Genomic DNA, 24545 nt, shown 5'->3' with positions numbered 1-24545 from the left:
GAAAGTATGAAATCACACGGGTACTGTTCTCTAAAATGTTGTTCTGCTACAAAGTCACAGGGGGTTATAATACCGACATGACAGATGAGAGCCTTTCCCCACATCATTCTTTACTTCTTTTTTGTTTTTTTTTTTTTGAGTACAGTCGACACACAATGTTACATTATTTTCAAGTGTTCAACATAGTGATTCAGTGAGTCTGTAGGTTATGCTATACTCACCACAGGTGTAGCTCCCATCTGTCCTGATACAACACAATTACAGGATCATTGGCTATATTCCTTAGGCTGTGTATTTATTTCTTTGACATATTCATTCTGTAACTGGAAGCCTGTATCTCCCGCCCCCCTTCCCCCATCCTGCCCCTCCCCCCAACAGCCCTCCCTCTGGCAACAGTCAGCACATCTTTCTTGGCAAAGTTCAGTTCCTTAAATGTTTCAGCTTTGAAAACATTAATGGCTGAACCATATCTGTAATATCTTCCTACCTATTGTAAGTACTTGACGTTATTGTTTGGTATTAGTTCCTGAAAACACTGTCCTTTATATTTTAATAATGTGATACAATAATAACAAAGTCTGCTAATGTTTACTGAGTGTTTATTCAATATGCTTGTTAAGTGTATGTAATCCTCACAGTAATCCTACAAAATTAATAGTGTTATCCCCACTTTACAGGGGACAAACTGAGACACAGTATCATGCTAAGGGAAATAAATCAGAGAAAGACAAATACCATATGATTTCACTCATATGTGGAATTTAAGAAATGAAACAGAAGGCTGAAGGCCATTGTTAAAAGTAGTGTATATGAGATTTGAACCCCACAGTTTAACTCTGGAGCCTGTGGCCTTAACCACTAATCTACACATACTAGTAGGCATCTGTATGTTCAGTATATGTTTTTTATACAAATTATGATCAAGGAAACTAATGCATACATTTATATAACACAGGAAATTTAATGATTTTTACTCTTTCAACATTAAAAAAAAAAAACTAACTGTCCAGGATTGCTTGTCATCTCTTTCAGTAGTAAGGACATACCTGAAAATTTCCAATGCTGAAAACAAATATAAGTACATAAACACAAGGTCTAAAATACCTGAGAGAGTCTCTCCATCTTTAAGTTGAAGTACATTCATTCATCATTCCCCCTTCGGAATGTGCAGATTAAATCTTAAACCTAGTTTTGATGAAACTATGATTTGTGGATAAATTTCTCTCCGTAATATGTTCAGCAGCAAATCACAGTATACCCTTCCTTATACAATGAACATTTAGAATAATCACTTTGCTATCTTAAGAGCTAATCAGGTATTCATAGCAAAGGTCCCTGGGAAAATTTAATTTAGCTAAAAATTTACTTTATTTGCTCCAACCGAATGAGACAAAGTTCAGCCTTTCCCTTTGTGCGTGTGCCCCTGAGGTCGGCCGGCTGCAACCTCCCTTTGACAGGCGTGGTGCGAGCCACTAACTCCAGACTCTTTGCTTCGTTCCTCATACCCTCTCCTGCCAACAGACACAGCTGCTAAACTGCAAGCCGTTAAGGACAAAGCAAGACAAGCCAATGACACAGCAAAAGACGTATTGGCACAGATTAAAGATCTCCACCAGAACCTTGATGGCCTGAAGAAAAATTACAATCAACTAGCAGACAGCGTAGCCAAAACAAATGCTGTGGTAAAAGATCCTTCGAAGAACAGTAAGATCTCCTTTTTCCTTTGATTATGTCATGTGTTTCTTCACACTATAAAAAGACCCTAGACTCCTAACTTGTAGAGGTGGAGGAGACCCCAGAGCAATGTTGTCTGCTCTCCTCATACACTGGGCTCAGGAATTGAGTGGCTAGAATCCAAGTCCCCAGGCCCTGCACTAGTGCTTTCTTCATCCACATTTTGTCCAGTCAAGAGGATATTCAGAATTATCAAAATCTGCATGATTTTTGGTATAGGGATGCCAAATACTTTTTTTTTTTTGCCAAATACGTTTTTAATCCTTCAGTGTAATTGAAAATGCAGTTGTACTTGGGAAATTATATCCTCTGAGTTGGTGAAGTTCTATGGAACATAGAGGTCAAGGCGCATACTTACCAGGAGGCCTCTTAGAACAGGGTATTAAAATGGTATCAACCAGAAATGCATTAAAATTCAAAAATAATAATTTATTATTTAAATTTACATGTTTAAATGTAACTTCCTGTTTTCAGGAAGTTAAAGTATCTAGTTTATCAATATTTCTTCACAACTTTTGTGTATTACGTTAAATTATAGCAAGTTAATAAGGATTTACTGAGAAAATATGGTAGAACTTAATATAATGATAATTTAAATTATTAGCTGTAGTCAATAAACATTATGATTTTTATAGTCTTTTTTCCATTCTTCGAAGTGATGCAACATTATCTTAGTATGTGATTTCGCCAAAGGAGAGACTTGATTTTTTTTGTACTTGTCCCTCTGAAGAGACTAGCCCTCTATTTATCTACCAACATTTCCATTGGGTATCCACATGTTGGTAGCGTGAAATAACAAAACCACTGTTATAGACGTTAGGTGTTCTATAATTCAGGTGCTGATTTTTCAGCACCATTGCCTCAAATCAAATGCTAATGATGCTACAAAATAGTAAATGCTACTAGCATGATTCCTTAAAGAGCAAGGAAGAGTGCAAACATATATAATGTGGATTTCGGAGCTAGGGAGGATTTATAATTTGCCATTTCTTATAAAAAAAAGAGGCCATACAATCATTTTTTTCATTTTTTCTTATATAAGCCCAGAGTTAGCTGTTCTCTGTAGTTCAAAGATTCCATCCGAATAAATGGTTCCAGTGCATGCCAGATCACAATATCTCCCACCCCACAAGTGAAAATAAGTTTTAAAGTCATTCTCTTATTTTATAATTGAAAATATTATTCCATTCAATTTCAGATTGATTCTCAACTGATAGTGGCCTCTGCATAATATTTATCTTTAACTTTTTGACCCTACCCTCTATCTAGAGATAGTTACCTGTAATATTAATTCAACGGGGTCCATTTTCTATCTTATTAGAACATCATAATAAAGTTTCTTTCAATATGAACAATAGCCTACCGACTGACATGTGTTCGTGGATTTTTATTTGATCACACTTGTTTTACTTAAAAAAGGGTGCATTTGTAATTAGTACCTGTTGTGAAAAGTACCATTTTTTTGATAATCACTGCTTTATAAAATCTATAAAAATATTTCCTCATGAATTTTCTAATTTCTTTTTGTTTTGCTTCCATATGAAATTACCTGCAGAAATCAGTATGTATATGCTTACTTGCATACTTTTCAGTAACTTTATGCTTGACTGCCTATTGCAAATGCTTCAGCTTTGCATGTTACCATGTTTTGGTATTGCTTTAACCTTATATAGCTATTCTTTCCAGTGTCACAGTATTAATATTAGATATATTGAAAAAAGACATCTCTTTTTACAAAACGTTAGCATGTGGATGTATCTGATATAAAATGCTTTCAATGGTATTATAGAAATTAGTGAAATACCTGTATGATACCAACAGAAAAGTGGAAAACAGAATTCTTCTACAGATTGAACTAAATTGTAATTCTTCCAATAAGACAGATTCAGCCACTGAAGTTCAAACAATTTCTTTGCAGTAGGATTAAAATAGATTAAGTGTATGTTGTTGTCATCACCTCTCCCCCACCCCGATGCTCACTTTCCCCCCTCCTTATGAATAATTATTCTCAACTTCTAGAGAATTCTACTTGGAGAAGCACATAATAAAACTAATAAAATTAGATCTTATCAAATGAGCAATTATTGGGATATATTCTCTCTTAAACATCTCATAGTTTAAATTCAAAGTCAAAAATAAAATTGCAGAATGGAAAATAATAATAGTAAAATCCAACATATCAAAACCTGAGAAATATGACCAAGGCTGTCTTCAGTGGAGAATGGGTGTGATCACATTACTAAACCAGCACTGAAATAAACAATTTAGGTTATCAACCCTATAAGTTAGACAAAGTAAAATTAAAGAAGATGAAAAAAATGGTGAATTGGAAGACGGAAAATAATACACTTGATAAATCCAAGAGGTGAATCCTTAGGAGTATAAAGATAAAACATTTTAAATACTTGGCAGGCTTACTCAAGAATAATAAAGTGCAGATAGGCAAAGTTCTAAAGGAGCTTTAACTAGACATGGGGGGGAAGGACTTAACACATAAGAGAGTACTTGTCAAAACTCTATGCTAATGAATTTTAGAGCCTAAAAGAGATCGATAATTTTCTAGAAAAACATTGAATTATCATAATCTGTCTTCAAAAGTGATTTTAAAATGTATACACTCAAATAATTATAGAAGAAAGTCACAAATTTTTAAAAAGTACTATATAAAAAATTATCAGACTCAATATCACAGAGGTTTTATTTTTAAAACTGTCAAGAAGATAATTTCCAAAAGACTTCAACTGCTCCAGAAGCTAGAAGGAGAAAGAAAAAAAAAATGAGGGAGGTGGGAACCTTTGGATTTCATTTGGAAACATTTGATAAGAATCTGAGAGCTTTCAAAGGAAAGAATGCATTCTTGGATGAAGCTGAAATAGTCTTTGCTTTACCCTTTTTCTTTTTCCCATGAATCTAAATTAAATCATTTTTTTCTCAATTCCAGAATAATTTGGAGAATATCAGGGTAATATTGGGGAATTAAAGGAAGGGAAAAATGGACAAATGGCTTATTAAAAGTATACAAAACAAAGGGATAACTGTGTCTGTGTTGAATATACAATTATGTAACCAGGGCTTTGACCCAAGTAACCTGCATTTCAGGCTTTGACCTAGCAACTCTGTTAGTTAAATTTTATAATAGACTTATGTCTTTTTTAAACATCACTTACAATATTGTTCATATTTATGAGCATGAGTTCAAAGTACTGAATTCAAAGCCTAGTTTAAAAATAATAATTTCTGGGGCTCCTGGGTGGGTCAGTCAGTTAAGCAACTGGCTCTTGATTTTGGCTCAGGTCATGATCTCAGGTTCGTGAGATCGAGTCCTGCCTCAGGCTCCGCTCTGTGCATGGAGCCTGCTTAAGATTCTCTCTGTCCCTCTCATGCTACCTGTGTGTGCATGCGTGCGCGAGCCCCCCCCACTCTCTTTCTCAAAAAATAAAAAATAAATAAATAAATATGCTTAAAAATTTAAAAATAATCATGTCCTTCCTTTTGAGCACCTTTGATTCATTCCTGAGATTAGTTCTCAGTGGTCCATTGGCCACCAGAGAGCTGATCATTCATAGCTGAGCAGGGCACACAGCCTTGGTCCTTAAGCAGTTTCACTTTTTCATTAGGGTCACAGTGACAAAAAGCAGAGCAGTACATGCTCGATCAGATAATGAATGGCAAGGTTTGGGTAAGACGGCTGGCATCCTTGAGATAGAGTCATTGGTTTCCAGGTGTCATTTGTCCTCCTGTGAAAAGCACATGCTGAAAGTCTATGGATCAGTGATAACCTTCCGTTATTTTGGGGTTAAACCCCTTTTGAAATTGTTGATATTCAACCTTTTTTGGAACCTATAAAAATGGCCGTTTAATATGGTTCAACCTAATATAGAGATTAGGATAATCAATTATTCTTCAAAATGAAAATGAACTGCAGCATGAAAGATTTAAAGTTTAATGTAGGCCTTCAATCTAAGAGTTGTTCAACATTGAAATGTTTTCCGAAGACATTTTGATCACTTGTCTGTTTAAGACGTCCAAAGACAGCGTGAGAAAAAGAAAGAAAACCAATTTTGTTTGAGAACCCTGATTTAAATACAGTTCTGGCTTGGACAGACAAAGTGACGTTTTAAAACACTTTCATTTCCTTGATTCTGTGACTAAAATTCTATAAAGGTTAGCTTATGGGCTGAAGCTGGAAATTAATCGTCAAATTAAGGTCATCATATTCTCTACCTTCAGTGCTAACTTTCACCTTGATCACAAAGCCAGAGTGTTGGCCCTCTATCTCTAACACCTCCTGCTTTGGCCTGCCTGAGTCCCAACTGAAATATCCCCATTTGCCATCACACACTGTGCTTCAGCAATCATCGCCCCGCTTTATCATGTGAATAAGATGAAATCCTTTCAATTATTTAATAAAGCCTACTACTATTTTCATTTCTGTGTGTATGTGTGGTATGTGCTTATCTTGTCCTATGCAGTTGCAGATGCCCATGCCACTGTGAAAAATCTAGAACAAGAAGCTGATCGTCTGATAGATAAACTCAAACCCATCAAGGAACTTGAGGATAACCTAAAGAAAAACATCTCTGAGATAAAGGAACTGATAAACCAAGCCCGGAAACAGGCTAATTCTGTAAGCTCTTTTTATTTTCAGTGTCAGTAATTGATTGTCATTTTGGGTATTATTCCCAGAGGGAATGCCTTCCCCCAGTGTATTCTGTTGACTAATCACTGGTTATTTTCCTTTAACCTGAAGCAATTTTAGGGGGAGGGGAGGAAAAAAGATTAGATTTTTTTTTCCATAAATTTCAAAAGACATCTCATAGGAAGAATAATCGCTATTTATTGTTATAGAAATGGGAATTTTTATATATTTCATCATTGTTTGAATAGAGTAGCACAAATAGCAAGAATGGAAATCTTACTACTGTATGTTTAAAAGGCATGGATGCTTTTGATGAAAGCAAAAAATGCCAACCAGTAGGGTTGTATCAGCAATGAATGAACAAGGTTATGTAGAGTAATAGCAATGAACAACCATTATTTTCTATATTTTTTGTCTGAGTACTACAACAACACAAATTATTTTGGTTACAATTTCTGCAGGGTTTTTTGTTTTTTGTTTTTTGTGGGGTTTTTTTTTTGGAGTAAAAATGGAGAATACCTCACTTGTATCAAAATTTGGCTCTTTATTAACCCAATTAGAAAACTCTTAGGAGAGAAGAACTTTCTAGAAGATAGTAACCTGGTGAATCAGGGGAGAATTGCTAAGTGCCAATGTGAAACTTTATCTAGACTAGCAAATTCATCCCATGGTGACTTTAGAAATAGAAGAAAAAAAAATAACAGTTTATGTTGTCAGGTTTAAACGCAAATCTTTTTAGATCTCCAAGTTTTCTGTCTCGAAAGTTCCATTTTCTGAACAACTTTGAAACTAGAATGACCAGAAATGCCCTTTCTTAATCCATCAACTTATAATTTTTTGAGTAGTGGCCAAGAATATAATGCCCAAAGAGCAGTATATCATTTCTCCTCCTTATACATAGCTGATACCTCTAAACAAGGTTAAGACAGTAAGTTCAAGGTGCACTTTAAAAAGGAATTCAGGCCTGACTAAGGAGAAATTTAGAAAATGATAAAAAAATTAGTCAAGATGATGTACATAAGCTCAAAGTGAAAGAAGCAGATAGGGTTGAGAACATCAAGATGATGTACATAAGGTCAAAGTGAAAGAAGCAGATAGGATTGAGAACACATATATTGAGTTACAGTCTGAAAACCATGTGGGCAGTATGATGACATAAGATTATTGTATACATAAAGCACAAAGTGAAAAGAAGTAGATGTTAGTTCAAGGTTTGGGGTGTTAGCTAAGATTTAGCCCATGTAGAAAAAGCATCTCCTACATTCAAGGCAACTTCTACTTACATAGTTTGTAACACCATAGAAGAAATAAGACATGTACGTAAATAACTCTAAGGTAATGCCAGATAGTGTGCTACATTGCATGAGCAATAGGAAGTGCTATAAAGTTCTGAAAGAAAAGATCCCCTCTAATAGAGGCCAGAAGATTTCACAAAGACAAGAATTTGAGCTAGGCCTTGAGTGAGGTAGTGCTGGATTTGCATGGGGAGAGTAAGGAAGGAGAGCATTCTGAGAATGAACCAAGGCAGAGAGGAAAGAAAGTTTCAGGATCACTTCAAGAGAGAGTGGTCTAGTTTTCCAGGATTGTTGGTCGAGTGAACATTAAACTGGAAAGGTCAATGGAGGCCAGGTCTTGTTAGGCCTTGGATGGCAAAGTAAGCAATTTCGTTTAGCCAGAATTGTCCCTGAGATAAATCTTATTGGTAAGGAGACGCTGAAAGTTCTCAAACATGAAATGTCCTATTATCAGAGCTGTGTTTTTTGAATATGAATTTAGAAGTCATTTGGGGCATAAATGAGAGGAAACTAGGAAGAAGATAACTTTAATAAGAGCCCCAACTGTAGCAGGTGGAAGTAGCTAGAGAAAGGGAGAGCTTGAGATATCACTCCTGTCATTTGCAATATTAATTTTAAAAAGCAATAATGGTAATAGTCTCCGGCGAATCACACACTTAGCCATATTTTCTTAGTCATTGTGTGGGGAAATCTGGTCATTTTTATTATTTCTTCTTGTAAAGAAATCTAGAAATATGCCATATATTCATCAGTTGTGAGCGCTGCCTCCTACCCCTCCCCCTGCGCAGGGAAAAAGATAAAATTCTGGCATGTTAAGTATATAAAACCTGTCTCAAAATACAAAATGAAAGACAGATTTAAAGAAATGCTACAAAAAGTAACCACTGTCCATGACTTCAAGGAAATTTTCAATCATTTTTTGAAATGGAAGTTACAACAAAGTGTCTTATTTTTTATACGATGTTAGAAATATGTAAGCGAGCCAATTTTTTTTTTCAAGAGAGGTTTGTACTAATTGAAGATGACATTTGCGTGATTTTATAAATGTATTTGTAACCTGGTATGAGTGTCTGGATGTGGCCCTGACACATATTCAATATGACCAAGAAATTAAAGACATTTCTTTTAAAGTAGCTTTCTTTAGTTTGTTGACTCTGAAATTGAGCAGCTGATACTCTTTTTAAACAAATGACCTAGTTACATTTATAAATACTGTATTTTGATTTACCTGTTTTAGTTTAAGAAATCTCTACAATTGGAAATCAAAACACAAGGTATTTTAAAGGAGAGATTAGTAGCTATGGACTGGTGACCAAGAGTTTGGGCTCCCTGAATTTTTCAGGTACTGAGGGTATATTCAAAACCACAAGCCAGAAAACAGAAAATCCAGAGGGTTTTTCATATAAATGTGTAAGAGTTGAGCAATAGGCTACTTTACAAGATCAATTGCTGGCATTTAGGGCTTAACAACGTCATTTTGTTCAGAGAACCATATTTTTTAGGTATGTAAAGTATGCCACAAAGTAGATTAATTGTAACTCCTACTGCCATTAAATATCCTTCATTTTAAAATGGCTACTCTCTTAGCCTTTCAATTCTCAGATAGGATTTCCTCAGTTCAGTTAGCCTTCGGTACTCAGTGCTCTGTCATCTACACTTTGGTAATCCCCTTTTCAACATACCATCATGGAGGTCGCTATCATTTCTACCAGGTGTACCCAAGCAAGGACAGAAACCAATCCTGTGATCAAACAGTCATGCATTTTGCCTATATTCAGTCATTTCCTCTCTAAACAGCAACCAAGAAGGATTATTACATTGTATTCTTTTTTTTAAGATTTTATTTATTTATTGGAGAGACAGAGACAGAGATAGCAACAGAAATAGTGAGAGAGAGCACAAGCAGGGAGGAGAGGGAGAAGCAGGCTCCCCACTGAGCAGGGAGCCTGATGTGGGGCTCGATTCTAGGACTCTGGGATCATGACCTGAGCCGAAGGCAGATGCTTAACCGACTGAGCCACCCAGGTACCCCACATTGTATTCTTTAAACAAAAATAAGTTAATTGTGATTAAATTAGCCATAATATGGCTCGATGGCCAAACCTATAAAGCATTTGTGAAATAAGGATAAAACAGACCACACACACACATTGATTACTAATCCAGCCCCACTAGGAACTTGGATATGATTTCCTGTAGCTCAATCTGCTGCTCAGCTCCACTCATGAATTCCAGTCAGACCTTGACTTCTTTTCTTTGATCATCTTATGATGTCAATGATGCTTATACCCTGCCTCAGATATTGAATTTACTCAGTGCCAGGGTCTTCTCTGATGATGGTTTCGGTTCACTTGCTAACAATTCCTAAAAACTCACCATATCCTGTACCTTTTCCTGAACATTAAAAATATCTGAAGGCTGCATTTCCCCTACCTGCCCTCCACCGCATTATCTATCTCTTGCTTTGCTCTGTACTTTTTATCTCTGAGCCCTTGGATAACCCTCTGTATAGCTGCTCCTCTACCCTGTAGCACCCTCGGCCAACCTTCACTGCACATGTGCTCTATAGTGTTAACATCCAGAGTACAAGTTGCACATTTCCTGGTTCTGTTTTTCTGCAACTCATTTTGATTCACCGACTCTCGGCACCTTGTGTAAAAGGAAAATCCCATCATTTGTGGAGCAAAGATCTAACTTCCGGATGGAGAACCACACTTACCAGGAAGACTGTCTCCCCCAGAATGCAGAGCAAACATTCCGGGTACCAGAGTTGCAGTGTGGGCCCCAACCCTAGGAGGAAGGCAAGGACAAGGGAACCAGTCTAAGCAGTAGACTTTGAGGTTATTCTAGCCCTGGGCCACCACGCAGGCTTCCATTAGGCTGAGCCCCTGTTTCTTTCCAGCACGTGATTCCTCTGCAGAAGATGCAAGTCAGTTAGCAGATGAGGTGACGAAACAATAATAGACAAATACATGACGTCTGCAGAGTCTGTAGGAAAGGCAACAGATCTGCTGTATCCCCAGAAGCTCTCAGACATATCTGAATTTACATATTCATCAGAACCAAAACCCCTCCTTAGCTTTCTTTTTAAAAGTTAACCAGTTTTTCAAAACAGAGGATCATAAAGGGAAGGGAGGGAAAAATAAAATAAGATGAAATCAGAGAGGGAGATAAACCATAAGAGACTCTTAACTATAGGAAACAAACTGAGGGTCGCTGGAGGGGAGGTACGGGGTAACAGGGTGATGGACATTAAGGAGGGCACGTGATGTAACGAGCACTGAGTGTTACATGCAACTGATGAATCACTAAATTCTACCTCTGAAACTAATAATTTACTATATGTTAATTAATTGAATTTAAATTCTAAAAAAAGGTTTCACCCAGCACCTCTTCGGTGTAGTCTATACCACCCTTGGGGAGGAGTCCTGGGGCTGCCTGTACCCATTCCCTAATGAGACTCTTGGAGATGCTTCCTGTGTCACCATAATGTGGAGACTGGTGATCTTATCTGGAGTCTGTAGTACCCTTTCATGGGGGGAGCAATAAAACTAGTTGGTTTTCTCCCAAGTGCAAAAACTATTTGAGTAGCACAAAGTGCTAGAAAATTCACCACTAGTGAGACCCAAGAGGCTTCCTGAAGCTGAGCTTTTAAATCAGTGGCAAAGAAGAGTTTTGCACCTTTCCCTGTCTCTGCTTCCCCCTTTGAGCTCTTTCATGGAGCAAAGCAGCAGCTTCTTCCTGTGTCCAAGCAGCTACACTTCCATCCTGAAAATGCCCCTTTGATGGTATACCTGAACCAAAGGAAATTAAATCCCATAATCAACTAGTGTTATTTGTGGTTGAAGAAAGGCTCCCTAAATGTAAGTAAGAATTAATATGAACAGTTTCAGTTCTGTTCAGTTCTATTCTTTCTTAGCAATTTATAGTAATTTTTAAAGTACTAGTCAAAAGAAAAAGGAGCTGTTAAATACATTAGTAGGGATAACCATTGAAAATTATTTCCATTTCATTTCCTGGCAACTTAATAAATAGGTATAATTTATTCTCAAATGTATGTCCTGAGTAGCATGATTAATATTCTTCATATTGTTAGAACATCTAGAACAAAATCTATTTGGCCTCTTCTAACTGTAAGAACATGAGAGGGTAGGTAATTTCCTCTTGAAAATGGAAAGAAAAGTGGTGTCCTACTTTAAGTGATACCAAAATCACTGAAATTTGAATCGTAAAATTTTATTAAACAACCTTAATGAAGATCATTATCATTAGCTTCATATAAAATCACCTTTTGAAAATGTCCCCACATTCATAAAGGAGGAAGGTATGAAGGTAAGAATTTGTTAGTTGCATGCTCCGAAAAATAGTAGCATGCTAACAAGATATGGGGCTGTGAACAGCTCATTGTCAAAATCCTGGTGGGAAGCTGCTCTTCAGTGACCTCATTAATGAGTATAATGGTGTCTGCATATGGGTATTTAATGATTCTATTTGATGATAAAAAAAAATAACTTCAAAGAAGAGATGATGATGGTTTTGTGGTTGTTTGGGAGGTATTTCAAACTTGCTGAGAGATTTAGTCTTGGTTCTTTGTACCTTGTTTTTCTTGAAGATCAAAGTATCTGTGTCTTCCGGAGGTGACTGCATTCGAACATACAAGCCGGAAATCAAGAAAGGAAGCTACAATAATATCATTGTCAACGTAAAGACAGCTGTTGCTGACAACCTCCTTTTTTATCTTGGAAGTGCCAAATTTGTAAGTTTGATGTTCAGCTTGTTCCGTCTCCTGGATATGTGAATACGCAGAGGTTAATCCTCATAGTGAGGAAAATGTATAGAATCTAATAACATGGTCCCAAAATTGTGTGATGTAGCCTTTCAGACTTGAAAACCTTATGAATCTTATCTTGCAAAGTTCTGAAGTGTCAGATTAAGTTAGAAGAAAAATGAAATGAAGAAAACTTTTTACAGTATTTAGGCACATCCGCTTTCATTCATGAGTAGACAAGCATTTACTTAGAATTATGTTTTCAGGTCTGACTATTTAAGAAGGAGGACTAAGAGGAATAAAGCTTTATAAAAAAAAAGTCCCTAAGAAATTACAATGAACTTTCATGTTAAATGAAAATGACAAATTGTGTACTTTTTTCCTACCATTGAAAAGTCTTTTGACTCATGTAGAATTTACAACTCAAACTGAAAAAACAGAAGTTGATTCTACCAACACTTACCCCCAAAAGTTTTCATTCCTTTTATTTGAACATTTGACTCTGTATGCATGGGAATCTTCCTAAATGAATAAAATTTTCAACAGACCAGTCATTGCTTAAGTCAATACTCATCATTTAGTTGAGAAATTTTAGATCACCTTGGGTTAAAAAAAATCACAGCTCTCCCCTTAAAAATGTCAGTGTCCTTGGTGAAAACAATAATGAATTCTGCATCCAAATATTCTCTTTTGTCCCTTCCACAAGAACCAGAATGAGAAAAGACTTTTGTTTCAAAGTAGAATTGGTTAAATTAACACATATGCCTCAGCAGTATGGATACCTGTGTTGCCTTAAAGATACAATAATAAAATATGACTTAATCATACCTAATAATAAGTCATATCGTTTGGGAATTTTTATTGTGAGACTTCTAATTGTTTCACATATCTATAAATAGCACCTGTTGAAAAGAACTCTGTTGGCCTCTTCAGGGTATCTGATATCTGAATCTATTGTTTTTGTGTTTCTCTGAACCAGATTGACTTTCTGGCTATAGAAATGCGGAAAGGCAAAGTAAGCTTCCTCTGGGATGTTGGATCTGGAGTTGGACGTGTAGAGTACCCAGATTTGACTATTGATGACTCTTATTGGTACCGTATTGAGGCATCAAGGTAACTAACTCAATAAAGATTAAGACAGTTAAATGACAGAATTTGGAAGTAGTTTCCCAGTTTATAAGAAACCTCTTCTTTCCATTTTAAGGAGGTAGCTATGTATGCATGTATACAAAATTTATATATTATACGTCCATGTACAAATGTGTTTGAATGGGTGTCTTTGTAGTATCTGTTTGGAAACTACACATCTTCCACGTATTGACCAGAATGACCCATCCATTTTGGACCATTCATCTGGTTGTCTCATAGTCATGCTATCATACTCTCAGTCATACTATCTCCCCCAAAGAAGGAGCACTGAGACTGGCCCTCGTTATGAACAAGCCAGAGCATGAGGGCTACTGCTGGTGCTTAGCTACTCTTCCGGTCTACACAGCAACCTTGCCTACAGGCAGGTGCAATATCTAAATGCTGGCATGAATATATAACATGTCGCATCCACGCTACTTAAAATGGTAAGTAACAGGATATTGGTTGATTCTGTCTGAAGCTTTCATTCCATTAACTTCCAGCAGTGTGTAGATAACGTAGAGAACCCATTCCTGTCCTCAGTCCTTTCCCCTCATTTCCTCCTCTTCTTTACCTAATTCTCCACACCTATGAAACCCAAAGCAGCTAACAGTTGAGAGGTATAGTTAAGGGCCTGGGTCTAGAGCTGGGTAAAGCACTTGTTGAATATAGATGATGGGTGCAGAGAGTTTCACTCTGTGTTGTATACGCTTACATTTTTTCATAATAAAATCTTAAAACTTAATGAGAAGCAATATTTTTAGTTCCTTTTTAAGATCTTCAGTAAAGGAATGTGAGTGTGTGTGTGAGTATGTGAATGTGTGTGTAAGTGTGTGTGAGTGTGTGTGTGCGTGTGTGCATGTGTGTGTGTGTGTAGCAAGAGAAAGCAGCAGACAACATGCTTCCATGCCTGAGAGTAGGGAAGGGATTAAGTACTTTCATGATTTTAAGAACATTTATATTCACAAAGGTCAATTCGTTGATCAAAAGAGATACATTCTGGTAAGATGAGGAAGAACCTTATTTGATAAATTCATTCTATTGTTTCCATGTGCTTCAGTTAATGCTGCACCATCAGAGATAAAAAGATTACCTAAATGAGACAGCGGGGAGAGACAGAGACCCTCAAGTTTTGTTATGACTGCTTGTCTCAGAAGAGAGACCAGTTTTTCATATTTAACAATTCATAGACATCAATCACTTAAGAAAATGAAATGAAATAATAAGAGCTTCCAAAATTCCATTCATTGAATTTAAAAGTGCAGTTCTTCTATACACTTTGTATACACGATGCTGAAGACGAGATATTACGCTATATATATATATTGAGATGGGATGCCAAACCATAAAAGATGCACAATTCCAGGAAGACTACTTCAGCAGATTTGGAGCCAAGATATAACAAGGGATTTTAAGAGAAACAATGCAGCTTATAATGCAGAAGGGTGGCTCATTTGGGGTTCACTTGCTGAATTAAATTAGACAAAATGCTAAACGAAGTAGTATCAGCTTGTTTAAACAGCATGTGCTGGTAAACAGTAAATTGTTTTGTAAGGCAATGGAAAAAAGGCTTTCCGTTTAAGCAGGGGCAGTGCCATCCCTGATTGCTGCTGTGTCATTTCACCTCGACTCTCACGTGCAGAGTCAGGGTATGTTGCTCACCGGTCCTGGCCATGTCTGCCAGTAAATAGCCAGCAAAGATCAGACTCTTGGTCTTGATTTGCAACTTAATGAATCCGGATCTTTTGAAGCTAAGCACCCAGTTATCTCTTAAACACTCTAAAACAAGCCCCTACATTTCATACCCTTTAAAACTAAAGTTATTATAAATGTGATACATATTTTATGTTCTGCATTTTCTTTCACTTCATTTCAACACGCACCCCTCAAGAACTGGGAGGAATGGGACCATTTCTGTGAGAGCCCTGGATGGACCCAAAGCCAGCATTGTGCCCAGTACCTACCACGCAGCTTCTCCTCCAGGGTATACTATTCTCGATGTGGACGCAAACGCAATGCTGTTTGTTGGTGGCTTGACTGGGAAACTGAAGGTAGTATGTTCTTTCCCGTGCTGTTTATTTCATCTCTGCCTATAACTCCTGACATAATTGCTCTGGGGGAAGGCAGGATAAAGCTCTGCAAAAACTCAGTGACTTTTTACTTAATTTGTTTATGAAAACATACATTTCTTTTGAGTAAGAATTTTTTTCTTCTGTGAATATCCAGTCTGGAAACACAATGTTTTTAAGCCTGTGTGTATTTACTTAAACACTTGTTTTGCCCTTTTCTGTGGCACCAACTTTTTTATAGTCTTGTTTTAGTTGCCTCAAGAGCAAAGTGTTTTTTAAATATACCCCATTTTCTGAATCAGTTTATGATTTATTGATATGAAATGCTATAAAGTTCAAGCTCACATCTAATTAAAAGATTTATGAATACCTTGGGAAATATCACAGAGGCCATAAGCTTTCAAATCATGGTCTGATTTTTAAAGTTTTCAAGTTGCTCTTCTCTTCATTCTTCTAGAGCAATGCACTTAATATTCATAATTGCTTCATGACAGGTCCTTGTGCATTCCAAATTGCTAAGTGCCTGCATTTTAAAGAAGCTCATGTTGATTAAAGGAAATCAGGTGTTGGAAAACGACCTGTAGGTGAGATGCGAGAGCACAACCAAATAGGATGGATAATCCTGGGCTTGTCAGAATCATCCTGGGATGAGATTAGTCAGAAAATGTGAAAAGCCAGGGTGACCCCCAAATTTATGAGAACTCAACCTTCATATAGAGTGAGGTTGTTTTATTTGCTTTGTGTATGAGATGTGACTCTAAAGTATTGGAATTGATTCTACAACTACACACTAAAACCATCCTCACTTCTTAGAACTGCATATAAATATACATGATACATAGTAATATATAGTTATATTGCCAACTTTCTCTCCTCCCTAGAAAGATAAATATAGGGGTAGCACGGAGTAGTATAAAAACCATGAATCTTGAAATCAAATCCAGGTTGGATTCCCTGTTCTCTCACTTACTAAAATGTGACCTTAGGCAAGTCACTTAGCTCCTTGGGCTTCAGTTTTCTCAACTAGAAAAGGGAGATAAAATATCTACCTTGTTTGGTGGTGCCTGGGGTGCCTCGGTTGAGCATCTGACTCTTGGTTTCAGCTCAGGTCATGATCTCAGGGTCCTGAGATGGAGCCCCTGCAACGGCAGGCTCTGTGCTCAGCAGAGTCTGATGGTCCCTCTGCCCCTCCCCCGCTGGTGTGCACTCACGCTCTCTCTCTCTCTTTCTCTCTCAAATAAATAAATAAAATCTTTAAAAAAATATATATATCTACCTTGCTTGCATAGTGAAGGATACAATAATAAACTTTGATAACATATTATAACCCTATGATAGGCTAAGTCATATTGTAAGTAATTTACATGAATTAACGTACAACCCCAAACGGTAGATAATATCCTCCTCATTTTATAGTTAAGGAATCTGAGTCAGAGAGGAGTTAAATGACTTGACCAAGGTCACACAGCAGTTAGTGGCACAGCCAGGATTTGAACAGTTTACCCGGCACAAAAGCCTCCACTCTTAGTCACCACGTTTCACTGCCACTGTGAGTAGTGAGAGATTATGTGCATAAAATTTACAACAAGTGCCTAAAACGTGGAAGTCACACATGAAATTGCTTCTTAAATAGTTATTATTATTCAGATATCACCAGACGTAAAGAAACTCTCTTATGCCAGTCTCAAGGTAAAAGAAAACAGACGACTGAAATCTACAGAAAATCTTAATCATTTTGGCCAAGAGTTTCAAGGCTTCTGCTACATCAGAATATGAACCGAAAGCTGAAAACAAGTAACTAAATCAACATGCTGGTGAAAACTCAAAGGAGCAGGAAAATATCCCTAGGCTAGTTTTTAGGATGCAAGAAGGAAAAGCAAAAAGGCAGTAGAATCCACAAGTAGGATAATCAACCTCCAGAAAATTAAGAGAGACTCCAACTGATAACGGAGAACTCCAAGGGCCGTGCTGACTTATAAATGTCAGTGGCTGTGATACACATTCTTCCTACAAGGCAGTGCTCCCCTTGAACACAGCAATAGAAAGAAGCACATGTTGAGTTTAAATTGTAACTACAAACATTTAGCTATTCAGGGATCATCTTCCTACATTTGTTCTAGAACCCAACATGTCAAGTCATTTTTTTTAACCCCGGATTACTCAGATAATTGTGGGGAAGCCTTTGGCAAAGTGTTTCTAAAGTTACAGGTACCAGAATATAGAATTTATCTATAATGTGTCAGTGCCAAAAGAAATAGTTGTTTAAATTACAGCAAGTTTCTCTAGAGTGGACCAGGTCATTCCCCTCGTTCATGATTGTGTTATATATCAAGCTTAAGACCTTTCCCTGTGAAAATGACACCAGGGTTGTCATTCAACAAATATTTATTGATCCCTAATAGGCCCTGTGCTGTGTATACCAGCAGACAATCACAATATGGTCCCTTCTCTTACAAATTCACTGTTTCCCTTCATTCTCCTGTGTTGGAAACCGGCTTGGGGGTATAAGAGGAAATGAAAAATTGGGGACAGCACTATCATTAAGTAATCTATATGTAAGCTTTTTTCCCTCTGTGTAGTCAGTATGCAACCCTTCTCAAGATCTTTGGAGAGATGTCTCTTCAGTGGCGTATGAACACTAACATTAATTAAATACCTCCTCTGTGCCAGGCACTGACTGTGGTACCATAAATAAATTACCCAATTTAATTCTAACAATCCCAACCCAGAGACAAGGAAATAGAATCTCAAAGTGAATAAGCAGCTCACCTAAAGTCAGAAGCTAGGAAGTGTTCATTTACTAATGGTGATAAACTGGTGTAGCACATAAATAACCAGGATCTGTGAGGATATAATATGGTTAAAAGATGAATAGGTGCAAACCAAGAGTATCAGAAAGAGCGGATAATAACTACTCCAGATCTCACTGCTAGTAACTCTCCTGGGTGTTCTAAGACTTCTTGTGAAATTCTAAATTCTAACAAATACTATGTTTCTCTCTGCAGAAGGCTGATGCCGTGCGCGTGATTACATTCACGGGCTGTATGGGAGAAACCTACTTTGACAGCAAACCTATAGGGTTGTGGAATTTCCGAGAAAAAGAAGGTGACTGCAAAGGATGTACTGTCAGGTGAGTTGAAATGAGGACTCCCCTAAGGTCTGGCCTGTGCCTCACAAAAACTTTAATTTTGTTGCACAATATTCGATTATTGTGTGGATGATATGGAGCAGGTTGGATGGGATTATGTCAGGGGGTGATTTTTCATGATAAAAGTTCAAATTCTTTCACCCATTTGTACGAGTACTTTCCAAAGCTCTGGGAGGTGCCCTGGCAGTACTTTGAATGTATTTGTAAAATCTGCAAGGAAAGGTATTTTCTCCTCAATCAGTTGAGACTACTATCTCTTTCCACTCCAACTTCCCTCCATGTCCAGAACTAGGAGGTTTTTCATGTCTGTAGCTCTGCTCTCATCATAATTTCTTTTTTTTTTTTTCTTAAAAAGAGTTTTCCCTGAACTGATTAAGCTTCAGTTGTCACAGAGCCTGCACTCACTCCACTTAGGTTTATAACAAAATATAGAATGCTAGTACAAGTGTTATCTCTGACAGGATTTTCCACATGACACATACAGTCCCGGCAGTGTTTCAAGTGGAGACCCATTGGACTTGAAGATTCTGCTTAAGTGGAGAAGGATAAGAAGGGGCCAAGATAGGCCAGGAGAAAGTGCCATAACGCACATCATCAATTACTACATAGAGGTTAGAGTGTAGGAATCTAAAAATATTTAACAAGCAGACAAAGCATATGTAGAGAATAAATATTCTTATACAAACCAGAAGAGAGGATATAAAACAATTAGCTAGAAGGGCAGGATTTCTCAGCATAAGAAACTTGAGCCCAGCTAATCAACTGAGCCTATTAAAACTATAAAATTTAAATTAAATACCTAGATGCTTAATATACACACATAGCAACTCCAAATCATTAGGTGCTATGTGGTTCATATTTTTTATTTCCAATTTTAAAGAGCACATGCACGTTGCCAGGGCCCCGAATTCCCATCAGTGTAGCAGAGTGCGCTTTACTTCCAGTTTAACTTACAACTCTTTATTTCTGTCATCATGGACTTGTCAATGCATCATTGAAGAGAGTTTAAAAGCCTAACCCATTCACAGTTTAGATTGGTTTGGTGAATACTCTTCAACAAAATCTACTACGGAATGTTTTCTGTAAAATGTTTTCAATACGACAAGGACAATGAAGTTCACGTTAATATTCCTTTACTCATAAATTAATGCCAACTTTTCCCTGAACATTTATTTAGTAAATTTATAAAAAGGATTTTCAAAAGCCTATCATCAACAAAACATCTAAGGATTTAAATGTCCATTCAGCAGTGCATATAATGTGTTAGGACTATAACATGCTATTTATAAATTCTGCAAAGATCTTGTACCTTAGTATCTAAAGTATTATATGAATTAATATAATAGTATATATGTGTGTGTGTATACACACACACACACACACACACACACACATACACATACATTTATAGGATGTTTTTAAGGTGCCAGAGATTCACACGTAGAACTTCCTTATATGGAGATGAATATAGTCCAGGGCTAGCCATCAAGTAATTCACAGCCAGGAAGGGAGGAAAAGACAAACCCTAAAATAATCAAAATGCAAGGGATAATAAAAAAATCCCTTTAAAAAAGACACGCTCAGAGTATAGTATGATTATTCACAGAGGGTTAGATCTGCTTCATAGAGGAGGTAGTATCTGGGGTGGGCCTTGCCGTGGAGTCAGATTCCAGAGGGGAGCTGGCAAACGAAGGTGAAGAGCATTCTAGTCCCAGGGACCAGTGAGGGCAAAGGTAGGAAGGCTGGAAGGCCAGAGTGTTTTTAGGAAGGGACAAGTAAAATCTGTTCTGCTTCATAAGCGTGAATTCGCTCAGGCAGAATTGGCAAAGGGGACAATGATGTCAGTAGGTGCCAAAGTCAGGTAGGTTCCTACACAGTTCTTCCCAGTGTGTAAAGATTTTGCACCACTAAGTAAAGGCAGCTGAATGTAAAGTCTACCAGCATAGCTGAGTTTACCAAGCTCAAGCCTACACACAGTGCCTCTTCATCCATGAACTTGCCCTTGGTTTGGCCAAGCACTCTGTCTTAGAAGTTCATCGCTCAGTTCCCGCCCAATCATTGTGCACTTTTACCACCTCTATCACTCAGCACTGTCAACCCTTCCTTAAGCTCCTTGCCATCAAGTTACTTTTACCTATACCCTTGAAGGTAAAGTTTTATATTTACTGAAAGAATTCTTCAATTTAAATTTTATAGCATACCTTTTTGAATTATGCTAATATTTTGATCAAGATTGTGATTGTTTCTGTGAGTGCCCTGACTATAAAGTTGCATAAGTTTTGAGTGACCTGCACCAACCCTATTTTCCCATAAACCTTGGTGTGTATGTGTAGGAATAATTTTTACAGAACTCCTGGTGTTTGTTAGGTTGTGTTCAAGAGACTACATATCACATTTTAACATAAAGACCCATCGTTCCAGTGTAAGAGCAGAAATGATTATATGTGGGAGATGTAAAAGATGAGGCTATAGGACATAGACTAAGAACATGATGTTGATCTTAGAATTTATTCAGTAATTTATTCAGTAATCAGGAAAAAAGGATATAATTGTTGTTATGCTTTAAAAAGAGTTATCTGCCAGGACTATAAGAAAAGAACTATATCTTATTTTTCTTAAACTTCTAAAACTCACATTAAAATTAAAATAGAAAAAAACTGCCACAAGTTTAATGTATTTACTCAACACTGAAACAATGATGAAATGTTAATATACTAAATAAACCCCAATATACATCTAGTTCTATAGTTAACAAGTGACATGTGGAAGAACACGGCTGTTCCAAATAACATAATTAATCCTTAATAACTTGACCAGACATCAAGTTTCAAAAGAGAAACAAGAGGCAAGTTAAGAAGCTTAGCAAATGTTAATTATAAAAAAAAAAAAAAATAGTTACTTTTCCTGGTAAATGTACTCAAACATGAATAAGAACACTCTAATGTTAGATGTTGAGATATTATAGACTACGCCTGGAAGGACTCATTTTTTTCCCTATCTCAAACTCACCAAGTTAAAACCAGACTTACCTGGGTTTGGCCAATGAGTTAAGGGGGGTAGGCTGATCTACATCTGTGTGTTTAGCTGTTCTCGGCACAAAACCCTTCCCTGCAGATTTGCCTTTTGCTTGAATACAAGAATTTTCCAAAGGGCTGGAATATGAATAGGCCATAGAAATCATTCACTGATCTAACCCTTTTATCTCAAGGTAACACCCTGAGGGTTAGGTGACTTGCTGCAGGATCTCAGTGAGATTCCACATCAGACTCCAGGGTACCTGCCATCGACTTGGCTATTTCTTTTATTCACCTTGAAGGAATCAATGGATTAAGGACACAAAGACATCAGGTTATAAATATCCCAGAGTTCTTATACAAAAAAAAAAAAGTGATGTTTTTTATTCCAACACTTGTTCTCTGTAGTGAGATTTTGTGTGTGTTTGTCTGTTTAAATTATAAATAACAGTGCATTGTGTTAAAACATCCAGAAAACTGTCAACAGTGACTCCCACAACCCTTTCTAGGGTCATCAATGATAGTGTGATGGCATAAAATGCAAAATTCTAGTATTTGAGAACTACAAGGGACTTCTCCTTAGTAGACTGCACACAACATTCTCTTCTCTCTAATGCAGTGATCCGGAAATTAATGAATTTGTCATAATGATGAAGAAAGGCCAAATCATAGCCAATTTATTCACTATCAATTATACAGTTAATAGTCTGATTTAGTTCCTTAAACTTTCCGTTAGCACTTTGCAGGAATACTGAAAAGTATCTTTTAAGTTTACATTAGAAAAAAAAATTATGACATCATCTGATCTTACTCCAAATTAGATATAACTTAAAATTACAAGGATCTGACCATGCAAGACACAGAATAAGACTCTTCCCTTCTTTTCTTTTTGTCTTCAGTTTTATTTCTGATCCAGGAACATAGAGAAAGCCAACTTGTCTAAAATGTGGAACAGTTCTTCCTTCATGAGCCTGTTAATATTCGTACACTATCATTTTTCTCATTTAGCCAAGATTTCATGCAAATGATATTCTAGGCTCTTATTATTTTACAATGACATTACTATAATGTTTCTCCATATCTCCTCTCTACCCTCAAGTTAATACAACACTCCAATTTCAGAGATTCAAATATATGCTAACATGCAGATCTTTAAAGTTTTAAAAAGTCTCCACAATTTGAGACTTACTCTGTAATAACATCATTAGGTAGATTGATTGATAGATGATAGAAAACTGCATTTGAAAAAGAAATGTTCTTAAATGTTATTTTTACAAGGTTTATCTTAAATATTTCTTAATTATTCAACTAACATTGATTGAACATATAGTCTCTGTGGGGTAATCTGCTATACTAAAATCTCCTTCATTTGACATATGCCATATTCTACTCTGGGCCATGTGCCACACTAGGTGCCAAGTTTGTGCCTGACATAGAGCCTGACCGATAATCTCTAGTTGGTCTCATAGAGCTTGCAATCTATTAAAGAACAACAGATAACCACTGAGATAAATAGAGGCATCCTTTATTGTCTTAATCTAATTTGTCCCAGAAAAATCTATTGGACAGCAACTATTCAGAGAGTAGAGACCTTTATTCCATCATGTGTGTTTTTATTTTTTCTTATAACTCTAAGTATGTATCTTTTGACCACCTTCACTCATTGTACCCAAACCCCCCCATTATCTTATGCATATGAGAAATGTAATAAGACATTATCAGTCCATCCAAAACCCCACCTCTTCACACCACTAAGACACAGTTAAATACCAATATAACTATCCACCAAGTATTTCAAGAGAACATAAAGCATTTAAAACATCAGTGACTTAGTTACTGAACACCAAATAAAGTCCAGGTAAGAAGTGATTGCTGCTTGGTCTAGAATGATGGCAGTGGAGATGGAGAAAAATGGAAGGATGGAAGATCTATTTGGGATGGTTCCTGTCCTATAACAGCTCACAATCTAATCTCAGAAGACAATTTGATGTATTGAATACTGATGGACAAAACAGACATTGGTTCATGTGAAATGTCTCTCTTCAGTCCTCAGGTAGAAGATAGTGAAGGGACTATTCAGTTTGATGGAGAAGGGTACGCATTGGTCAGCCGCCCCATTCGCTGGTACCCCAACATCTCAACTGTCATGTTCAAGTTCAGGACATTTTCTTCAAGTGCTCTCCTGATGTACCTTGCCACACGAGACCTGGTAAAGACATACATGGCTGATCTTCCATGATTAAAAATGTTTGCCTCTTTTCTGTAGGATTCCAATACAATTATCAGTTATTGTTAAATTATCAATTATTATTCAAAGGATTCCAGGATGCTGTGTGATAACCAAGAGTAGGTGATACAGATAGTACTTTATATATTTTCATTGATAAATTCAATTACAGATGCAATTATTATTTATTTTCAATGCAGCTCCCCATATAATCCTTTATTAGAAGCACCCAGTAAAGATTCCTCCAATATGGAATCATGCAGCAGCAAAACTGCTCCCTTAGTCTTCTAAAGACCTAAGTTGAAAGGTGGTTCTAAATGTCCTCATTATTTTTTCCAGGCTAATATTTCTTAGTAAATTCTTCCAGGGAACATATCTTTTAGTTGGCTTAATATGTTTTCAAAGGAACCTCCTTTATTCTCCTGTCATAAAAGATATGTCCTAGTAATTTGGTTGTGACCATTTACACCATAATGTCACACCCACAAACATTCACAAAGTAGTAACACCAATTCTACTTCTA

At 36.8% G+C, this 24545-nt stretch overlaps 1 protein-coding gene across 1 annotated transcript in view; it reads left to right on the top strand.

Moving 5' to 3' along the window:
* The window catches only part of LAMA2 (laminin subunit alpha 2), a 468253-nt gene that overhangs the window by 384334 nt on the left and 59374 nt on the right, over positions 1–24545 (top strand). The window contains exons 44-50 of the mRNA XM_088023741.1: positions 1522–1704; positions 6207–6361; positions 12281–12424; positions 13416–13549; positions 15456–15615; positions 18639–18763; positions 23842–24004. Coding sequence (XP_087879867.1) covers positions 1522–1704; positions 6207–6361; positions 12281–12424; positions 13416–13549; positions 15456–15615; positions 18639–18763; positions 23842–24004 — 1064 coding nt within the window. The remainder of the gene's footprint in view (positions 1–1521; positions 1705–6206; positions 6362–12280; positions 12425–13415; positions 13550–15455; positions 15616–18638; positions 18764–23841; positions 24005–24545) is intronic.

The sequence above is a fragment of the Eumetopias jubatus genome, unplaced genomic scaffold (assembly GCF_037043125.1).
Source record: "Eumetopias jubatus isolate StellerSeaLion01/CBP00866 unplaced genomic scaffold, mEumJub1_p1.0 scaffold_6, whole genome shotgun sequence".
In the NCBI taxonomy this organism is placed as follows: domain Eukaryota; kingdom Metazoa; phylum Chordata; class Mammalia; order Carnivora; family Otariidae; genus Eumetopias; species Eumetopias jubatus.
The sequence above is the reverse complement of the archived record's forward strand: the minus strand, read 5'-3'. Positions and strand labels throughout refer to the sequence as shown.